General features: G+C 35.1%; 2 protein-coding genes across 2 annotated transcripts; one reads left to right on the top strand and one right to left on the bottom strand.

The window, feature by feature from the left end:
• Window positions 1–10,239: 10,239 nt before the first annotated feature.
• LOC131937683 (putative ankyrin repeat protein RF_0381) lies at window positions 10,240–11,747 on the bottom strand. Its single transcript, XM_059295288.1, has 2 exons — window positions 11,693–11,747; window positions 10,240–11,072 (listed from the first exon to the last, which is right to left on the bottom strand). The coding sequence occupies exons 1-2, from the start codon at window positions 11,745–11,747 to the stop codon at window positions 10,240–10,242; spliced, it is 888 nt and encodes a 295-aa protein (XP_059151271.1).
• Window positions 11,748–13,244: 1,497 nt separating this feature from the next.
• LOC131937682 (uncharacterized) lies at window positions 13,245–14,246 on the top strand. The gene is made up of 2 exons (XM_059295287.1): window positions 13,245–13,568; window positions 14,040–14,246. Exons 1-2 carry the CDS (start codon window positions 13,245–13,247, stop codon window positions 14,244–14,246), a joined length of 531 nt encoding a protein of 176 aa, XP_059151270.1.
• Window positions 14,247–19,696: the final 5,450 nt, after the last annotated feature.

Here is a 19,696-nt window from a genome sequence, read left to right as displayed (position 1 = left end):
AAGTCACTCATTTTTGTGACGATTTTTACCTCCCACTCCGTCACACATCGTCACATAAAGCCAGACCCGCCCCCCCCCCCCTAAAATGACGTCTCCTCAGCCTACACCCCCCACCCTCAAATCAGTGGCGTGCAGACCTATGTAGATGCCGACGCAAACTCAAGCGGAAGATGCCCCCATAAATACTTATATATATATATATATATATATATATATATATATATATATATATATATATATATATATAAAGCTTAGTTACAAAAAAAAAAACAAATAAGTTGTGTTGGACGTTAATATACATAGAAAAGCATTTATTTAAAAAAGTGAACTTATCTTAATTAAGATGATAACGTTGACTACAGCCAGCTAAATCCAAATGGAATGAATGGTTGGAACTTGGGAGGGGAGGGGGGGGGGGGGAAATTGGAAAGGGGGAGACAATTGCGGGACGTGTCTTGGTGGGGAGGGGGGGGGGGCTGTGATGCACTACAAAAGAGTCACATCCGGTTTTGTATTACCACCCGAGACCGCGGTGACAAAAACGTTGTCGGTGTCTGCAATTAGGGCGTCAGATACGCCTTTATTTATGGGATGTTTCTCTCTTGGCTTGTTTAGGAATTCCTATAGTGTAACTAATACAGGTGAGAGTGTGCATTAAACTAGAGATTTTTTTCTCAAAACCACTTGGTCAAAACGTCAACTCTTTAAAGAGATGGGTGATGCTAGATACTCTCAAACTATCTTTTAACCTTAAATATAACAGAAGTGTACCTTGATTGGCTAAGCTGCCAGCCCTAAAACAAAAACACTTCTACATCGGACTGTGTTTAAAAATCAACTATGCTATGTCAGACCCTCCCTACAACTTGGACGTGTCTTCCCAAATTTAACACCCAGGTAACGCCTGTGTAGTTCAGGTGGGGGATAATCCACTAACGGCTTCCATAGCCTAAAAACCCACACCGAATCCCCACATTTCATTACATCAAAATGGGCTCAATAACTCTATTGATAGCTCTACTATTAACTGAAATAAAACTGGCTCTGTATGTGCCCCCAATTGCTTTAAAGAAAGCTCTACTTAGAGTTAAAATACTTTAACACTACTTAAAGCATGCTTCCCCTATTTGTAAAAATCAATATGGGCGCAATTATTCTGAATGATATTATTACAATGTGTCGAAAACAATATGTTGATTCGTATTCTTGACATTGTCGCTACAGTCTATCAAAAACAATATGGGCATTCTTATTCTTAAGGATGCTTATATAATGCATGAAAATAAATATATATTAAAGGCTGCCAGTGGCGTAGCTACCGTAAACCTAGAGTAAGCAAGGCATAGGGGCTTTTTTTTCTACTGTAGAAATAATTTAATTTCAAAAAGGTCCCAGTCCTTTCTTAGTGTACAGGCAGTGGCATTCAGTGTGGGGGAGGGCGGGCGACTAACATTATTAACATTGTTAATTTTTGCATAGTGGGGTCGAAAATCCTGGTTATGCCACTGAAGGCTGCCCATACCAAAGATGCCCCAAAAAATTATAATAATAATATGGGCATAATTAACCTTTGGATGCCTTTAAATGGATCATAATGAAGAAGTACATAAAAAAAGCTTTTGAGATGCCCCCAATGTTAACAACGATGATTGGTGTAATTACTGTTTCATGCCTTTCGAGTGTATTACATGAATATAAGCATAATTACTTTCAAGATGCCCCTACAATATATTAATTGAAGATGAGCATACTTACTATATGGATGCCTTTAAAATGTATTATAAAGTGAAGTGGACATATTACTAAATGCTCATAAAATATATTATATTGAATATACGAATAATTACTTTAAAGATGCCCCTACAGTGTATAAAAATAAATATGATTTAATTACTCGACGGATGTCCTTGAAAATGAGTATAACGAATACGCGAATATTACTTTAAAGATGCCCCGAAAGTGCATGGGAATAACTTGGTCACAAGTACTCTAAACGATGCCCCTACACTATAGTAAATAAATATCACAAACATTTATTAAGGGAATATCAATGACTACCATAAGACTACCCTTCACTGACGCCCGCTTTTTCTAAATAAGTTTTGCTATACGGACAGTGTAATGTTAAAATGAGTGACAGACGATTGAGTGTTACGATTTTTTGAGTGAGATCGCAAAACATATGGAAAGTTACGATGACACCATGACACGACATATCGCAACAATTTTTAAATTACTAAAAAAATATTAAAAAAAAAAAAAAATTCCACCTCCGCTGGATGCCCCCCCCCCTCTCTGCACGCCACTGCCTCAAATTAGCAGATGCATTATTTTTTAAAACATCGTTTTTTTTTCCAAAATCTTGCCTGAAATTTGTCAACATAGGCGATTTTAATTAATTCCTTTAGAAATGTTTTCTAAAACGCAAATTATCGGCTAAAATTCGTTTTCTAACATTGCTTTTTTAATAATGCAAAAGTGTGACTTCACACTATCTGACATTCCCCCCTCCCCATCATCACATTCCGTCAAAAATTACGGACCACCCTCCTCCTTACGAGTGTGACGTCATTTATAGACGACCCTTTGGCCTGTAGCTGAATGGATCCTGGATGTTACTTGTTTGTGTAGTTGTATAACATAAGTGTACTTAAAACCAGTGTTTCTTCCAGACATTTTTCTCTGGGGTTGCACTTGAAATTTTTGGAAGGGGGGGGGGGGCGGTAGACTTTTTTCGGGGGGGGGGGGGGGTATTCGGCGGACACTGTTAAAAGTATATATTTTCTAAATAAATTGAATTTCGTTCGGGGGATGGGGGTTAAGACAAAATTTTTGTTTGCAACCAAATCGCACCCCACCAGGGCGCCGGCGGACACGCTTGATTCAATTTAGTGAGCGTTTGTAACGCCACATCCTAACCATTGTCTATCACGCTGTTTAGACTCAACGTAGTTGCCATAGCACCACGGGAAAGACCAGGGCGTCAAATGGCATCCTGCCGAGGGGGCCTCCAATGCAAAATTAAATCCTACCTACCACCACCACCCACCCACCCCATCCTTCTCCCACCCCAGAAACCTTATCGCAAGTATTCATCAACTCTCTAAAGTTTTATGGCACCCGGATAAACTGCGTCGAACCGCAATCGTCTTGTATTTGTATATGCCGTACATAGAGAAAAATCGCATCCTCCCGTGGCGCCGCCCTTGCGAAATTAAATATGATTTATTTTTTACAGAACCCTTTCCCAGAGTGTTCTAATGAACTCCCCAAAGTTTGATGGCAATCGGGTGAACGCCGTGAAACCGCAATCGACATTTTTTTTATATACCGTATATTAAGAAAATCGCACCCTACTGTGGCGCCGCCCTTGCGAAAATAAAAATGACTTTTTTTACATAACCCTTCCCTGGAGTGTTCTAATCAAGTCCGTGGAGTTTGATGGCTATCGGATAAACGTTGTGAGACCGCAATCGACTTTTATTTTTTATACCATATATAGAGAGAAAACAAATCGCGCCCTGCCGGGGCGCCACCCCTGCGAATTTGAAATTTTTTTTTTAGCGCAAAAAACCTCCCCAGAAATATTATCAACATCTTCCCAAAGTTTCATGGCGATCGTGTGAACGGTGTCACCGTAATTCTCTTTTTACTATTTTTATATACCGTATATCGAGAAAAATCGCACCCTCCCGTGGCGCCACCCTTGCGAAATTAAAAATGATATTTTACAGAACCCTTCATGAGAGTGTTCTAATGAACTCACCAAAGTTTGATGGTGATCGGATGAATGGTGTGAAACCAAAATCGACTTTTATTTTTATATACCGTATATAGAGAAAAAATAAATTGCGCCCTGCCGGGGCGCCACCCCTGCGAATTTGAAATGTTTTTTACGCAGAAACCTCCCCAGGAATATTCACAACAACTTCCTAAAGTTGCACGGCTATGTGATGAGAGGTGTAGTAATGCATAAAAGACAGACAGACACACACACACACACACACACATACATTGCTTTTTTTATATATAGATTAACAACTTTAAAGAATCCAACAGTTAAATAAAAATTTAAAAAAGAGAATTACGCCGATATTTCAGATTAGACAGAATTAACTATTTAATTGACAATTTAAAACTAAATTAATGTACATTTTAAAAATAGAAAATTAAAAAGAGTTTGTGTAATGATTAACTTTTTAGAAACAAAGAGCAGAATTCGGTTAAGATAGTGTGAAAACTGCTAATTGTGACATCACCTGTACTGATGGACAAAGCACGGTACAAAACATTAAGACCTTACTTATGCAAAATATTGATGCTTCTTAAAATTAATAGAACTTGTAGTAGTTTAAATAAAGTTTGATAATTTACATGAACTTAAATAAATAACTAAAATAATATTAAAAGTTTAAAAAAAAAAGCAAATGTAGCAGTCATTATCCAAAATTAAACTGTCACTACTATCAAAATGCTGTATTGGTTTGAACATTCCATATAAAGTTGATAAGACGACATAAAGAATCAAGTGTGTAATTTTTCAACACCATTTGTCTTATTATGGGTTTAAATTAATCCTATGATGTAGCCTGAACAGAGATCTAAGAGGTGTTACATAACTGCACTTATTTCATAAGAACTGTTAATTAACAAGATTTTTTGTTATGTGTCAAATAAATTTCAATGTTTATCATAACAAATAGAAAAGCTTTATCATATGTTAAAGAAAAGAACATAATCGTCTAAACAGCTTAACTGTTACTGCTAGAGATTAAGCTACAACTAATAACAAAAATAAAAGTGTTGCCATTTAAAGTTCTTTAACACTATTATATAGTTTAATTTAAATATTTTCAGAAATATTTTTAACTTCAAAGGTGCTTATGTAAATCAAATTACAAAATATCTAAGAAAACTCAGTTACCAAAACTTCAGATAAGCTTCAAATACTAAGAAGATAACACAGATTTTCATATATATTACAAAATACATTACTTGATATATGACACGCTTTTACAAAAAACGTTCGAAAGTTAAAAAAAATGTGTGGCACGATGACATTGAAAGAAACACAAGCCCACTGTTGGAAATAGCTGTAATTTGAGCAGCTTAAACACCTCCGCCCCCCCCCCCCCTCATCAACATCTAACCGTGATTGGGTATAAACAGAATTGGTGGATAAAAATAACCAGTGTTTTACTAACAATGTAAATATAAAAAAAAAATTCAGCATAAATTTACATTTCTTTAGTCAAAGCAGTTTTATAATATATTTTTCGATTGTGAGAGGGTTGAACTAATTGGTTCATTACCATGTGAGAATATCAGACAACATAGGCAGTTATTATACCACTACACATCTAGACGACACAGGAGACAATTTATTGACATGATGAAAATAGGCTTTTCTTCTGATATTTATTATACACATTCTGCTTGTAATCGTCATCCACATGGACGTCTCACGATTCACTCAACAGACTGAGTCACACTGGTCATATACACCCTTTCACCAAGACTAAGATTAACTCACACACACAATACACAGAAACCAGTTTCTACACAAAACGTCACTATCTTTCCTCATTATGTCATCATTATAACTTTCGCACCAACATCAACATACCTTGATTAACTACACATCATAACACTTTGCGTAGTGTGTCTTCAGTGGAATGATTAAACTAGATGAAAATGACGTTTATGTGAGATTAAAGTTACATGTTGACTGAATCGTTTGTCACATAGGTTGCAACAAAATGGCTTCTCACCAGAGTGAGTCCTCAAGTGTTTTTGTAGAGTACCTCTAGAAGCAGCTGAATAGTCACAAGAATTGCATGCGAAAGGCTTACTGTTCATGCGAACTCCCCTATGTTTTAATGAAGAACCTTTATCATTTGTTGTGTATTCACAATTTGAACACGTATACAGTAAATCCCTGGTGTGTATGCTTGTGTGAATTTTTAATTTACTTTTTCGTGCTAAAAGATTTCTCACACAACAAACATCTGAAAGGTCTGTACCTGAAATGTCTCTTTACAAAGTGCAGGTCATATTCATCTGGTAAGTTAAAGCCTCTGTCACAATGACTACATAATAATATGTAAAGCTGCAAAGGTGTGTGTGTCAGTTGACGGAACAAAAGGTGAGCTATAGAAACAAAACTTTTTTGGCAAATATCACAAGTTTGTACATTTTCAACACCATCAACTGATTGAAGGTTTAGATGAATCTTTTGATGCTGTTTTCGCCGACACAGATAAGGCGACGTGTGATTGCATATTTCTCACATTTGTGAATTGATTCTCCATTATGCAATCTAATTTAAGCTTTTAGGTATCGTTTATCTGCATAGCATTTTTCACAAAGTTCACATTTAAATGGATTTTACCTAAAATGCGTTGCTAAGTGTAGATCATATTCTTCTCCAATGTTAAAACTTTTATCACAGTGGCAACATATGTAACATTGCATTCGAGTGTGTACAATTTTATGAGAAGCCAAATGAGATAAGGATTTAAAACGTTTTGGGCAAATGTAACACAGAAATCTCAGCTGGAAACACGCTGCCTCTCTGTTTACCATTATTGTATAGTTCACAAGTTTTACAATTCTCCAGAGCACATTTACATTTTTGCCCAGTTAAATTGTGTAACTTTTGAGGTGCAATTGTTTTATTTTCCTGATGTAACTGCGATTTGTCACATGTTTTGAATTTATTGTGGTAAAGCTCAGCTGTCATTTCATTAGTTGATGATAAATTTTCTTTCTCCTTCAATATTGAGCATTGGACATTAACGTTTCCACAATTTGGAGAAGTTCATCTGTGATCTGTTGGGTATTTACATGAAGATATCACGGATTCATTTTTGAAGTTGTCCTTTTGTAAACCAGTAGCAATGTTTTCTTTATACAAAGCCACATGAACTTTCGTGTGATGTTTTTTCAGCTTACTCAATTTCCTGGTGGTATATGCACAAAACTCACAAGCCATCGTTTGGATGAAATTCCTTTTTATGTTTAGCAAACAACGGCTCCTCTGCAACTATAAAATCACAAAAAACAACAGCTTATAGCTTGCACGTCTTTGTGCTTTTTGTTCCAATGTTTTTGTAATCTTTCAAAAGATGAAAATGTTCTTGAACAGATGTCACAGTGACCTACTTGCTCTCTCATTTTCTAGTGTTCTATAACACTAGAGTTATTAAATTAATCAGAGGTATCCATTTGATCAGTTAGAGCTGAAAGATAAATATTTAATACTCTTTAATTATTTTAAATTAAAAATGTAATTAAAAATCTTGTAATATTAGTAATGATAGAAAATGTTAATGACAACTAAGGTTCTTCTAACAAATTAAATAAGAAATATTTCTGTAGGCCTGGCAAGGAAACGCAAATAATGACATTTTAACAAAAAGATTTTCTTTAGAGTTAGACAGTTGGCATTTTAAAATAGTTAGGCTCCATCACTAATCTAGATTTTTAGTAGTTACTTTCAGCTTAGAGGCTTGATGTACAGTTGGTTATTTATATTTTAATAATAAATAATTGCCTTATGTTAAATGTAAGTAATGGTTGGGCACAATTATGTTGTTATGCTATATGGTCGTTATTCAAAAAATAAATAAATTAATTTAAATAGTCTATTAAATATCAACTGTACATTTAAAATTATGCTTAATAGTTAAATTACTAATTGATTATTTAATACGAGCCGACTCGCGACGTATCATATGCCGCTATTTAGTTGTTTTATTTTCTACTTTTCAGTAATTCTTACTTTGTGAATTTGACAGTACCAATGCTGCCATTGAGAATATTTGCTTTAAAACACTAAAACCATTCTTCCCCCCCCCCCCTACCCCTCCACCTCTCCCCCATGAAAGCAGCCTCCTTAGCCTCCTTTTAGTTACCTCCTCTAAGTTTAAATTCGTTTTAAACTAAATTATCTGCCCCTTATACACAGAGGGAGATTGGGGGAAACACTGTCGCACTCTGCATTCACCTCAAATAGAAAACTTGCGACATACGTAAAAAAAAATCCCTAGAAATCGATAAGGTGATTAAATATGAATCAAAAACTGAGTTGAAAAATAGTTTCTTTTGATAAGGAGAACAGTTTACATGACACCTCATATTTACATTAAGGATTAAAAATGACACACCATTTTACAAAATAAAATGAAGGAATTTGAGGAAAAAAAGAGAAAAATTTGCTTGCTTTTTGCAAACGTTCTGAAGTCAAATCGCATTGAAATAAAAAAGCTAAAGACATAAGTTGCCAGTCGGAAAGCTTAAAATAAAAACCTGGTAGACGAAAACAGTACATTGAATAATAAGCTTTATACTGGGCACATTTTTTCCTATAATGCTCTTTTATCGAATAAATTAAGTTTAAAACCACAATAGAGTTATTTTTAAAAAAAACTGTATTCGGAAAAAAACCACTTGTTTAGTCATCATTTGAAGTTTTGGAAGTATACACAATAAATATTACAGTATTTTAAGCTTACTTATTTGTAAACAGGTAAGTCTGATAATCATACATTTAAAAATTGTAAATGAAATAGAAAACAAAAATCCGATTTTATTTAATTACTATTACTATACTGCTTAAACGTATTTTTGAACACATATTAGGATCATTTACCTAATTCATTTTAAATATTTAAATATGATATGACGGGAGCGGGGCATAGGATTAAAGCACAATACAAAACTGTGTATGCGTTTTGACCTTACCAAAATATAATAATGTGGAAATACAAACGTGGATTACATGTCTGACAAAAACACAACCTCGCATATCACGTGTTTGTTCTAATCAAATAAATTCAAAGTAATTATATTTTACTGTAAGACTGTGTTTCTAGCGAAAGAAAACTTCAACTGACGCACTCATTTGAACATTGCTCGCTCATCTGCACTAACATTTGATATAAATATTTTAAAAGAAGTTATATGTTCAATATATGCACATTAGAAAACTGAAGACTGTGTATATAGCAGTACATTCTATTTACAAACGGTACGTTGACACTCAGCATAGACTTGAGACCCATGCCAAATGTACACAAAAATACTAGTGCAACATCGAAAGCGATTGACAATTAATTTAAGATGCAGGTAAAAGCTGCTAATTATTTTTAACGTGATGCTGAGTATGTTATGCCTGAAGATACCCCTAAGAATGTGTATAAAGTAAACACGAAACATGCAGACAAGTTTTTGCTATTCTGTGTCTTGCTAACCAATGTTCATTGTAGTAACTATTTTGGTCAGCAAATCATTCTTGTGTAAAACCTGTTCTAAGAGTTTGATATCCACACTTGACAACGGCTTTAAGCATAATCTGTGGGTTATGCTTGTTACTGATTTATTGCAATAGTTATATGACTTATAACGTTAATTTTTGCAATATCGAAAAGATTTTGTAATCTGAAATTAAGTGTAATAGAGAAGCAAGGCATTAGTTCTTACATTTTTTAGAGTTTGGAGAGTTGGGGGGTTGGTGCGGGAATCATGCTGGCAATAAAATCTAATTTAAAGCAGTAGTGTCTATGTATAACAAGAATGAATGAATGAGACAACGCACACATTGGTGGTTAAGAATGTAATTCTAAAAATTTAAGACGATAGAAAACTTCAAAATCCTACTGTAAGTTGTATTTATTTTGTTGTTCCCTTTTGAAAGCTGAACTTGTTTGAATTAAAATCATGGTATTTAAAAAAAAACGAGAAATAAAAGCCAGGTTTATTTCAAAACGCTATATCGATAAATTAACAATAATAAAAAGACGCCATTGATTAAGAAAGTAATGAGATAAGTGAGAGATGAGAAATATGATTCACCTAAATATTCTAAATTCAAGAAATTCACTACTTCCCAATGATGAAATCTCTACATATTTGCATTTAAAATAGAGAATCGGTTTCAGATCACAATGACAAAAACTGATCATGTACTGTTTTGTAATTTTTGTAATCACTCAACACATGTAACATATATGAGACAATAATAGACGCCAACAACCACATGATCATCACCATCTACATTACATTGAAGTGAATTACAACGACAAATCCAACGACATACACTAGGCCCACTAATCCAATCACACATTATCTATCTTCCCTATATTTTTTTTAAAAATTATTTGAACAATTTGCATTCTGAAATAATTAAAAATACATTTATTAAAAGATAATTTATAATAATGTAGGTAAGCCTTACGACTATTTACTTTCAAGCATGTTTATTATCGTTTCGTTACAGCCAGCTTCATGTGCGTACATCAGAGCTGTTTTTCCTGTCCTGTCTTGTACAGAAGCATCAGCCTTGCTGTCTATGAGAAAATGTATCATTTTCTGTATCAGGGCTTTTTTATCTTTATCAATTGTACTACTGTAAAAATAAGATGATGATGTCTCAGATATGGTTTTAAAAAGTAAAACCGCAATGATTAGAGCCGTTTCTCCAGCGCCGTTAGTTGTGTTGACGTCAAGACCTAGTTCAACAAAATACTTGACCAGTTTAAACCTCGAGTTTCTTGTAGCTGTGTGCAGGGCTGTGACACCGTCATGATTAACATGAGCTAACTCGGCACCACTTTGAATGATAGATTCTGCTGTTTCTTCATTTTTCGATAAAATAAGCGGGGTATCACCAGTGTTGGACTTATCATTAATGTCAGCCCCAGCTTCTAACAGACATCGTAAAATTTCAACGTTTCCCATCTCAGCTGCAATGAGTATTGCTGATTCTCCCTTTGTGTTCTTTAAACTGATATCGCTTTTGACAGTGATTAACAGTTGAGCAATGATGTTAAACGACTTTTTAACGGCTATCATCAAAGCTGCTTCTTCGTTGTTGGTTTTAACATTAACATCTGCGCCTGCTTGGATGAGAGTTTTCAGATGATTTGTTCTTCCAAATTCAACAGCAACAAGCAGGCCTGTTTCGCCATGTTCGTTGCGTTGGTTCAGCAATTGGTTGAGGAAATCCGATTTCTTCGTTTTCTTTTCTGGGGGAAGGTCATCTGAGTTATCTTCAATATCTGTCTCAGTGTCTTTTTTGTAACAGTTTTAAAGCAACATAAGTATAAGATCTCTTTTTTCATACCTAACAATTTGGCATAAGAACAGACATGTTCAATTAATTTAAGTTTTGAAAGTAGTGTATATATTGTCTTATTAAATACTAATTTTAATGCGCTATTTAAATTTCGATGAATTTATTTGTGCGCATTAATTTTACCCAAGTCTTCTTCTTCTTCTTCGTTCTTAATTTTTAGTAGTGGAAGGGATCGAGCCTTACCTGCCAGAGGGTTTGAACTCGAGACGTTTTCGAATTTATCAGCCATGAGTTTTTGCCGACTCGACCACGCCTCCATCACAATTAAGGATACGTGTCAACTGGTTATGCGCCATTGAGGCCATTGACTCCGATTTCAGCATACTTTTCTGTTTGGATTTGCTTCCATAGCCTTTGTTAAACCAAGAACAAACTAAAGGGCAGGAGTTGTTTGATTTTGGAGTTGTCTCTCCTAGAAGAGTGGGTGTCCTAAGCTAAAGAGCCTTATCTATCCGATGGTTCGAACTCGAGACTTTTTGGTTTAGCAACCATGAGCTTTACCGACTCGACCACGCCGAGTATTAATATGTAAAAAGTATATACATATATAAATACAAGCTGTTGTAGTCTCAGGTTCGAATCCTTGGATCGAGACCGTAGCTCGTCCCATGGTAAACTAGCTCCGATGAGTACCAGACTCGTTTTATAGAAAGGGTATTGGCTGGTGGATAAGGTGCTGACCAAATTAACGCTTCATATGCTGAAATAAAAGAAACAGTAAACTCTTTTCTCCCACATAGACAGCCTTTCGAGAATGATACATTTTAATGTTATCATGATATGAGAAGTGAAGTTTTTTAAAAAATGGTTGATCCAAAAACATTTGTCACATAGAAAAGATAACTCATAAGGAATGAGTCTCACATAAATGGAATCGTTGTTTGAATTGCCAACAGTATTGATTGAACAGCATCAATTTCAGCGAAGTTCATCCCACAACAAACTATTTTCTTCGACGTCGATTTTTATAAAAATGACACATAAGTGTGAATACTTCCGAGGCTAAATTATCTTATCTTAGAATATTGAAAATATAAAATATGGTAAAAGCGTAAAAAATACACGGTGAACGCAATTTTAAAGTGGTTATAGCTGATAAATGTGACGTTATCGGCGTACTACTCAGAGGTTGAATCCATGATTGGAAATGTATCGCATACGAAATACTACATGATCTGTGGCATTATCAAAGTTCAGGTATTAATGTTGTTTAACTTCAATCAACACAATGGTTTACAAAAACGTGTAAAGGTAAACGTGGCTCATTTTAAATTTTCACTTTTTTTCCTTATTGTTCATGATTGAAGTTGAAAAGCAAAATAAAAAAGAAACTTGTAATTTTGTACATTAATTGTGTTACATTGCTTCATTTATTTTCTGATGGTCTACGTAATTTATCATTACATGAAAAATCTCTTTAATTGTCCTATTAGATTTTTTTAAGATATTATATCAGAAGCCAGCTTATGTTACATAGTTATCCCTCATAGTAGAAGAAAATATACTCACCTGAAAATAAATAGGTTAATACGCATTAATAAACACTAGCTTACACACATTATATTGATCCGTTTTAGATAGCTATTGTCAGCTTCGACAATGTCTTTGTGTGGTAATGTTCAGTCTGGCTTTCTTAAAATGGTTGTCATCTGTTACGCTGACAAAATATTATATAATACGATTCTGTTTAGAAACGTTGAAAGTCGTGGACAATTTTCAAAATAAAAAGTAATAAAATAGAGAGTTAAGTGTTTACAATAAACAAGTATCACTTTCACGTTTGACACCAGTGGGTTTTTTTCTAGATGTCTACACCACAGGCTGTAAATTGACAACATGTTCTAATATTGTATGGTTACAATGTAATATTAAGTTTTGAAAACACATGCATTGTTGAGATTTAACAAGAGTTAAGAACTGCCTTTTTTTTTTAAAGTAAAACAAATAGTGTTCAAACGTTACAAATGTAATTTATCGAAACTTTTAATTACTTAACCTAACATAAAACTATACAATTACAATAATATAAATTAGAGAGCGTTACTTATCGGTCAAATTAAGTTTTCTTTCCCTTTAAAAGATTGTTTTTAATCATAACAAAATCAACATGTTACAAGACAATTTGTCTGGACTTGTCGACCCGGACGTGCTGGACATTTTCCTCGCCATCAGCCTCGTGTTAGAGAGTCTCCTCAGCATCGTTGGTGTAGCCGGCAACATCATCAGCATCGTCGTCTTCAGCCAGCAGGGCTACAGGGAGACAACCAACATTTCCCTCACGGCTTTAGCGCTGAGCGACATAGGGGCTATCCTCACATTACAGCTCCGTAGCCTCATGCTTAACCCTTGGACTTTGAACTCTAAACTGATCTTTAACCCGGTAGATTTTTCTGTCATGTTTTCTACTTACCCCCACAACTACTTCATACGCGTAAGTGGGTTCATCACTGCTTACATCGCGTTAGAGCGGTGCTTGTGTGTGCTGATGCCTTTACAAATTAAAACATTCATAACAAGGAAGATAAGCTTCTCTTTCATGGTTGTATTTTATTTAGTTACGTTTTTAAATATTCTGCCAATTTACTTGGTAAATGATATTGGGTGGATTAAATCACCGGACACAAACACAACATTTCTGGGAATTATCTTTCGTCAAAATCGAGATGCTATTCTTTCGATTACTTATTTCATAACGGATCTAGCGGTTCCGTATTTTACATTTGCTATAATTATAGTATGCACATCTTTCACAGTGACGTCGCTTATGACGTCATCTACTTGGAGAAAATCTCTAGCAGGTGCGGAGTCAGACGCCAACAGCAAACGATACCGTAAGGAGAGAAAACTTATCTCTATGTTAACGGTGATTTCCGTTCTATTTATATGTTTTCAAATACCGCAGTCAGTGTTTCTTGCTGTGGTGGCTGTTATTCGCAAGTTGAGCGTTCGTGGAATGTACTTTGACATCACGGTCTGTTGCTACTGTGCTATTGTCTTGCTTGAGAACATCAACTCAGCCGTCAACCCGTTGGTGTATTACAAGATGAGTAAAAAATACAGGGACACGTGTAGGAAGATTTTCCTTAAATATTTGTCTAATTCCTTATGAATTTTTTAATTCAAGATTGAATAATTTCGTTTATACCTCAAAATTGTGTTCTGTTTTATTTTTATTTTTTTATGTTTATTTTCAAGGTAAAGTTTTTCATTTGTTTTTTTTTGTTATTATTTTATAGAGTAATATGGTTTACTCAAAATAGACTATTCACAGCTTAAAAAGTGGGAGGGAGGGGGGGGGGGGTGCAACACTGGTGCCTCTAGCCAAAGATGGACGTCGGCTAAATGGTTGCAACGAAATTCTTAACAATTACTTTAAAATATTCATTAAATCACCAAAAAATAACAGAATAATAGAGTAAAAAAAATTGCTTAACTATTTTTAAGAATACATAGAACCCATTTACTTAGGCTTGTATTGAATCATTTGTCGTACTGCCATTTCCTAAAGACATTTCTTAAAGACATTGCACAAAAGCTTAAAACCAACATATTTAAATAAAAACGTTTTAAATGAACGCTGTTGTGTAATAAAGCACTAAAAATAAGGGAGGAAAATTCTACATTTAGTTTTTAAAGTATTTTTAAGTATTTACCATTCGATAAATGATAAAGAAAAACCTTTATATACCATTTTCAGATTTAAAAACACTATTCTTCGGGCATTCAGACTTATTTACAATCGCAATATTAATTATGCACAGGTAATGCTTTGAATTCAGCATTTTACTTATAACATAATACACACTATACTCAAGCATATTTTTAAATGGTGCTTTTATTTGATGTTCTATGATATCTATGTTTACAGACGTTAGAACATGAAGACATTATTAACATGCTTTACAGGCGTTTATATCAAAGGCGTCGCTATGTCGGGTATCATCCGTGCGGGACTTCGTGTTGTCACCCCACTCCCAAAAGAAACAAGTTATATATATATATTTATATGTATGTATATCCCCTTGTAATATTTTTCGATTTGTACTTAAAAGACTATTGAACGTTAATTTTAATGGAACTGGCAAAAAAAGCATTTTTCTTCGGCACATTTTGCTTTTTTTGCTTTTGTGTCACCCCTCTAAATGGTTTCACCCAGTGCGGTCCACATCCCCCGCTTCGCCTTCGCTATGCCTCTTGTTTAGATAATCTTAAAGAACCCGAATTAAGCTAAGTAAAAACATGTCTCCAGAATTTTTAAATAAAGTATTTAAATATGAATAGTTAGTGCAGAAGTTATGACCTGTGGGTCGATGGATCAAAGCATAGATTATCGCTTGTTTAACCTTTTTATTTTAAGCCATCTTTAATTTGTCTAACGTAAGTTAGGTAACCAATAGAGCTTGGTGGACTCCGATACGCTGTACAGAATTTTAACCCAGTCATCTAAACTCCAAGCACATATTCTATATATTTTTTAGATATTTTATGTTTGCTTTTTGACAAAGACGTAAGAAAAAAAGAATATTTTCTTTAAATAAACAAATTGTTTCTTTATTAAACAGTCAGCGATTGTTTATCAATATAAATTATTTGTTAAATTATTTCAAACACTGGGTCATCTGTCACTGCGTTTGCGTTTTATTTTGTGTTTGTGTTTGTGTTTGAGTTTTTGTTTTGTTTTGTCTTTATGTTTGCGTTGTGTTTGAATTTGTATTTGCGTTTTTTTTTGTGCGTTTGCGCTTGTATTTTAGTTTTCTTTTGTGTTTGGTTTTTTTGTGTTTTACTTTCTTCTGTTCCATAGTTGGTAGGCCTACATTTAAAATCATTCACTGTGGCGGAGCAGGGTTAGTTTTCATATATCGGGCGTACATTTTTTAAAAACGCTTTAAATACTGTATTATTTTTATTTTATTTTCAAAACTTTAGTCTAATCGACGATGTGATAACACTGTTTCTAGCAATAGCGTTCCTAGGGGGGTGGGGGGCGGAAGCTCCCCCTATGGCCATTTTAAGGATGGTGGGGCTTTTTTGGAGAATAATTAAATAATATTTTAAACAAGTTCCGCAAAGCACAAAAAAACATCAACAACAATAGCAAACACAAACTGAAACTATGAATCAAAGAATTGAAAACTGCCATGTTATGTAGAATAAATATAATACTTTTAATAACTCACCGCATGTATATGCATAGCTTACTTCTTGGCTTACTTATCAGCGCCTAGCTCAGCGACAAGCATGTGCGAGGCGCTTTTTTGCCACATTGTCTGTCCACTTTAGCGCATGTAAATCTGCTGTTTGTGTTATGCCAGCTGCTTATAAAGCGTTAATCACATACAGATTTATCTTAACTCACAAATGTAGTTTTTGCTAGGGTTGTCAGGCTAAATTCAGCCATTCTTTATTACACGGGAGGCCCATTATCTTGGCGTTATTGTTTACCAATCATGTGCCACGTAGAATACGAGGTAAAAAGGATAAGTTCTCTAACATCTTTGTTGAAATTATCCTCTGCTTTTCACATAAATCACAAAGATTATATAAGCAATTGACACTGGTCCGTTTGAACGATTTACAGATTTTTCCCAGATATGCCGTGATTTTTTTGACATCCAAAGGCGTATATCTATGACCTCAAAAAATATCAAGAGGTGGGTCGTTCGACAAATGTTTTTTTTTCGATATATAGGTCATAATAAGAGAATTTCACTCTTGGTACCTTTTTAGCCCTCACCGTTCGAGCAGAGGTAGATCGAAATTTTATCCAAAAGGTATTTCATTTAATTTTAAAAGCTTTTAACTAACTTTATTTGTCGTGCGTTTCTTCATTTTACAAGCTTTATTAAACTTGCTTCACCCGTCTATCGGCCTATTTGTCGTAATAGTTCACAACTGCCGAGTGAAATTTTTATCGATTTCAAATGACCATTTCGTTTCAAATTTGCCACGTGTGTCAAGACCCAGTGACAATGTAATTTAACATCTAATTTACTTAATTAGATGCATATTGTCGTATCCAGTTGATTCCACACGAGTATATGCGCGTTATAAGCTTCATTGCTGCGCATTAGTTTTTAGTCATGCACTCTGTTGTATTGTAAATACTGAATGCACTAAAACGGAGAAAGTAAATGCTTTTCTTTAAATATTTAATAATACATTATTAATGAAATAACTACAAAGAAAAGCGTGGGTCTCTTCCTTCACATTAGTTGATGTGCGTAATAGATATTATAGTTACCACGATTTTTCTTTCTCTTTATTTATAATGTATTTGTTATTATATATTTATAGAAAATCCTTTAAGGCCTCCTAGTGCATTATTAAATAATAGCTTTTTTAGCTTTTAAGTAAAGTGTTTTGTATGCATTTTAAAAACAAAATGTTATATTTTTACATTAAGCTGGTGTGATTTCCACTAAACTTTCTCGTAAATCACATGTATTTGAAACTGGTGCCCTGTCAAAACGGCCCGGGAAAAATCGGCCCCGTCAAAACGGCCCCGTTAATTTGACCCCGTCAAATCGACCTCCGACTAAACGACCCAGTCAAAATAGCCCCGTCAAAAGGGCCCCGACTTATTGGCTCCCGTCAAATGGGCTCCCGTCATATTGACTTTCGACATATAGGCTCCCGACAAATGGGCTCCCGATATTTAGGCTCCCGAGAAATGGAATCCCGACATATTAACCCCTGACAAATAGGCTCAGGACATATTGGCTCCCGACAAAGCGGCTCCCGACATATTGGCTCCCGACATAAGGGCTCAAGACAAATGGGCTCCCGACATATTGGCTTTTGACAAAATGACACCCGTAATATTGGCTCCAGACCAATGAATGGCATGACCACTATTGGCATAAAAAGTAACCATTGTTTCCTACCTCCAATACCACTATAACCTCTTTTAAATACCCGAATGAAATTGTTTTTCATGAACCAACATTAATTCACAAACAAATCGAGCCCTTAACAGCAAAATTCCACCAATTCTAAAGTTTTGATAATGTTTAATTTACAACAGAAAAGATATGTTGCTTAAAAGCGAGCACAGAAGTGTAAATGTATGATATACATGATGTTTACACGATAACAGCATTTTGTTTTGATAACCTACAAGCATACTGCAGTTAGGAATATACAGCGTGGACCCTTCTCCCCATACACTGAGTTGGAACAGCTTATAACCGACTCAATTATGGATGTCATAGATAGATGACCCTTAAATTAAAACACACTATATTTTATAATAGATAAACTAATATAAAAATAAGGCCTTCCGAACAAGAAATGCATACGTTGTATTACATAAGAGTGTTGGATAAGCTAACTCTAAAGAATATTGATGAAGGGGTCCCACTGGCAGGTGTCATATTCAATGAGACCGCTTTGCCGGGAGACTTAGTCTCTACAGAAACGGTATTGTCAGTGCAGTGGCGTAGCTAGGATTTTTGGGCCCCTATACAAAATATCAGTGGGCCCCTTCGTCAGCCGTTAGGTCGGGTGTTACCCGGTGCGGCAATTCGTATTGTTACCCCCTCCCAGGAAACAAAGCATTTATATATATATATATATATATATATATATATATATATATATATATATATGTGTGTGTGTGTGTGTGTGTGTGTGTGTGTGTGTGTGTGTGTGTGTGTGTGTGTGTGTCGGCCTACATGGGCCTAAAATTTATATATATGCCACATACTGGTACACGTACGTGTTTAAGCTTTGATCACTGCAGACTTAATAGTAACGATGTTTATCTACAGTCTGTTTATAATACAGTTGGATGTAGCATTGTTTTCTTTATAGCATTGTTTTTCTTTATAGTTGACTTTTACGTCGTGGTGTCACCACCCCCCCCCCCCCCTCCTGATATAATTTTCGATTTTGTACTTAGAACACTATTTAACTTTAACTAACGCATCTGGAAAAATGGCATTTCATTCTATAACTTTTATGGTGTCACCCGTTGCGGTCCGCACCCCCCGCCCCGCCTTTTCTACGCCTCTGCGTTAGGCTACAGAGTAGTTAAACGAAGAGATCAACTTCTACATGCGATGGATATTTTTAATTTATAAATATTCTGAAGGCAACATTTTGTATTTTATATGTCCTGATTTTGTATTTATACTATATTATTATGTTTGCCTACTACTGCTAAAAAGTTTATTTATAGGCTGATTCTCTCAATGTCTTGCACGACAAAGGGATATCGCCTTTAGTGTTATTATAACGATTGGGCTCTGTTCGACCCACACACACACACACACACACACACACACTGAATCCCACTGCCGAAACGGTGGGGGAGTGGGATTTTTGGAACTTTTAACATTTTTCTTTTTTAAAATTATTTAAAATTCCATTGTAAAAGTTTAAATTTTTTATGAGGGAAAAGGGCCGCTATGTGCCTTGGGCCCCTATGTCTTGCTAGCTTTACGGTAGCTACGCCATTGTGTCAGTGGTTCTTTTGTCTGGAGCCAAATTGACAGCAGTGTTTCTTCCAGACTTTTTTCTCCGGGGGGGCACTTGAAATCTTCGGGGGGGGGGGGGCGG

Source organism: Physella acuta, unplaced genomic scaffold, assembly GCF_028476545.2.
Source record: "Physella acuta isolate Inbredline_101_S28 unplaced genomic scaffold, ASM2847654v3 ptg000218l, whole genome shotgun sequence".
Lineage (NCBI taxonomy): Eukaryota > Metazoa > Mollusca > Gastropoda > Physidae > Physella > Physella acuta.
Note: the sequence above shows the minus strand (reverse complement) of the source record. Positions and strands in the feature narration are given on the sequence as shown.

What these genes read in the sequence shown, in the direction of transcription:
- LOC131937683 (XM_059295288.1), bottom strand. Translation starts at nt 11,747, where the DNA reads ATGGGACGAGCTACGGTCTCGATCCAAGGATTCGAACCTGAGACTACA. An exon ending in ACCTGAGACTACAACAGCTT is followed by an intron (nt 11,073 to 11,692) that starts GTATTTATATAT and finishes GTTACAAAAAAG; the next exon opens with ACACTGAGACAGATATTGAA.
- LOC131937682 (XM_059295287.1), top strand. Translation starts at nt 13,245, where the DNA reads ATGTTACAAGACAATTTGTCTGGACTTGTCGACCCGGACGTGCTGGAC. An exon ending in CCCACAACTACTTCATACGC is followed by an intron (nt 13,569 to 14,039) that starts GTAAGTGGGTTC and finishes CAAATACCGCAG; the next exon opens with TCAGTGTTTCTTGCTGTGGT.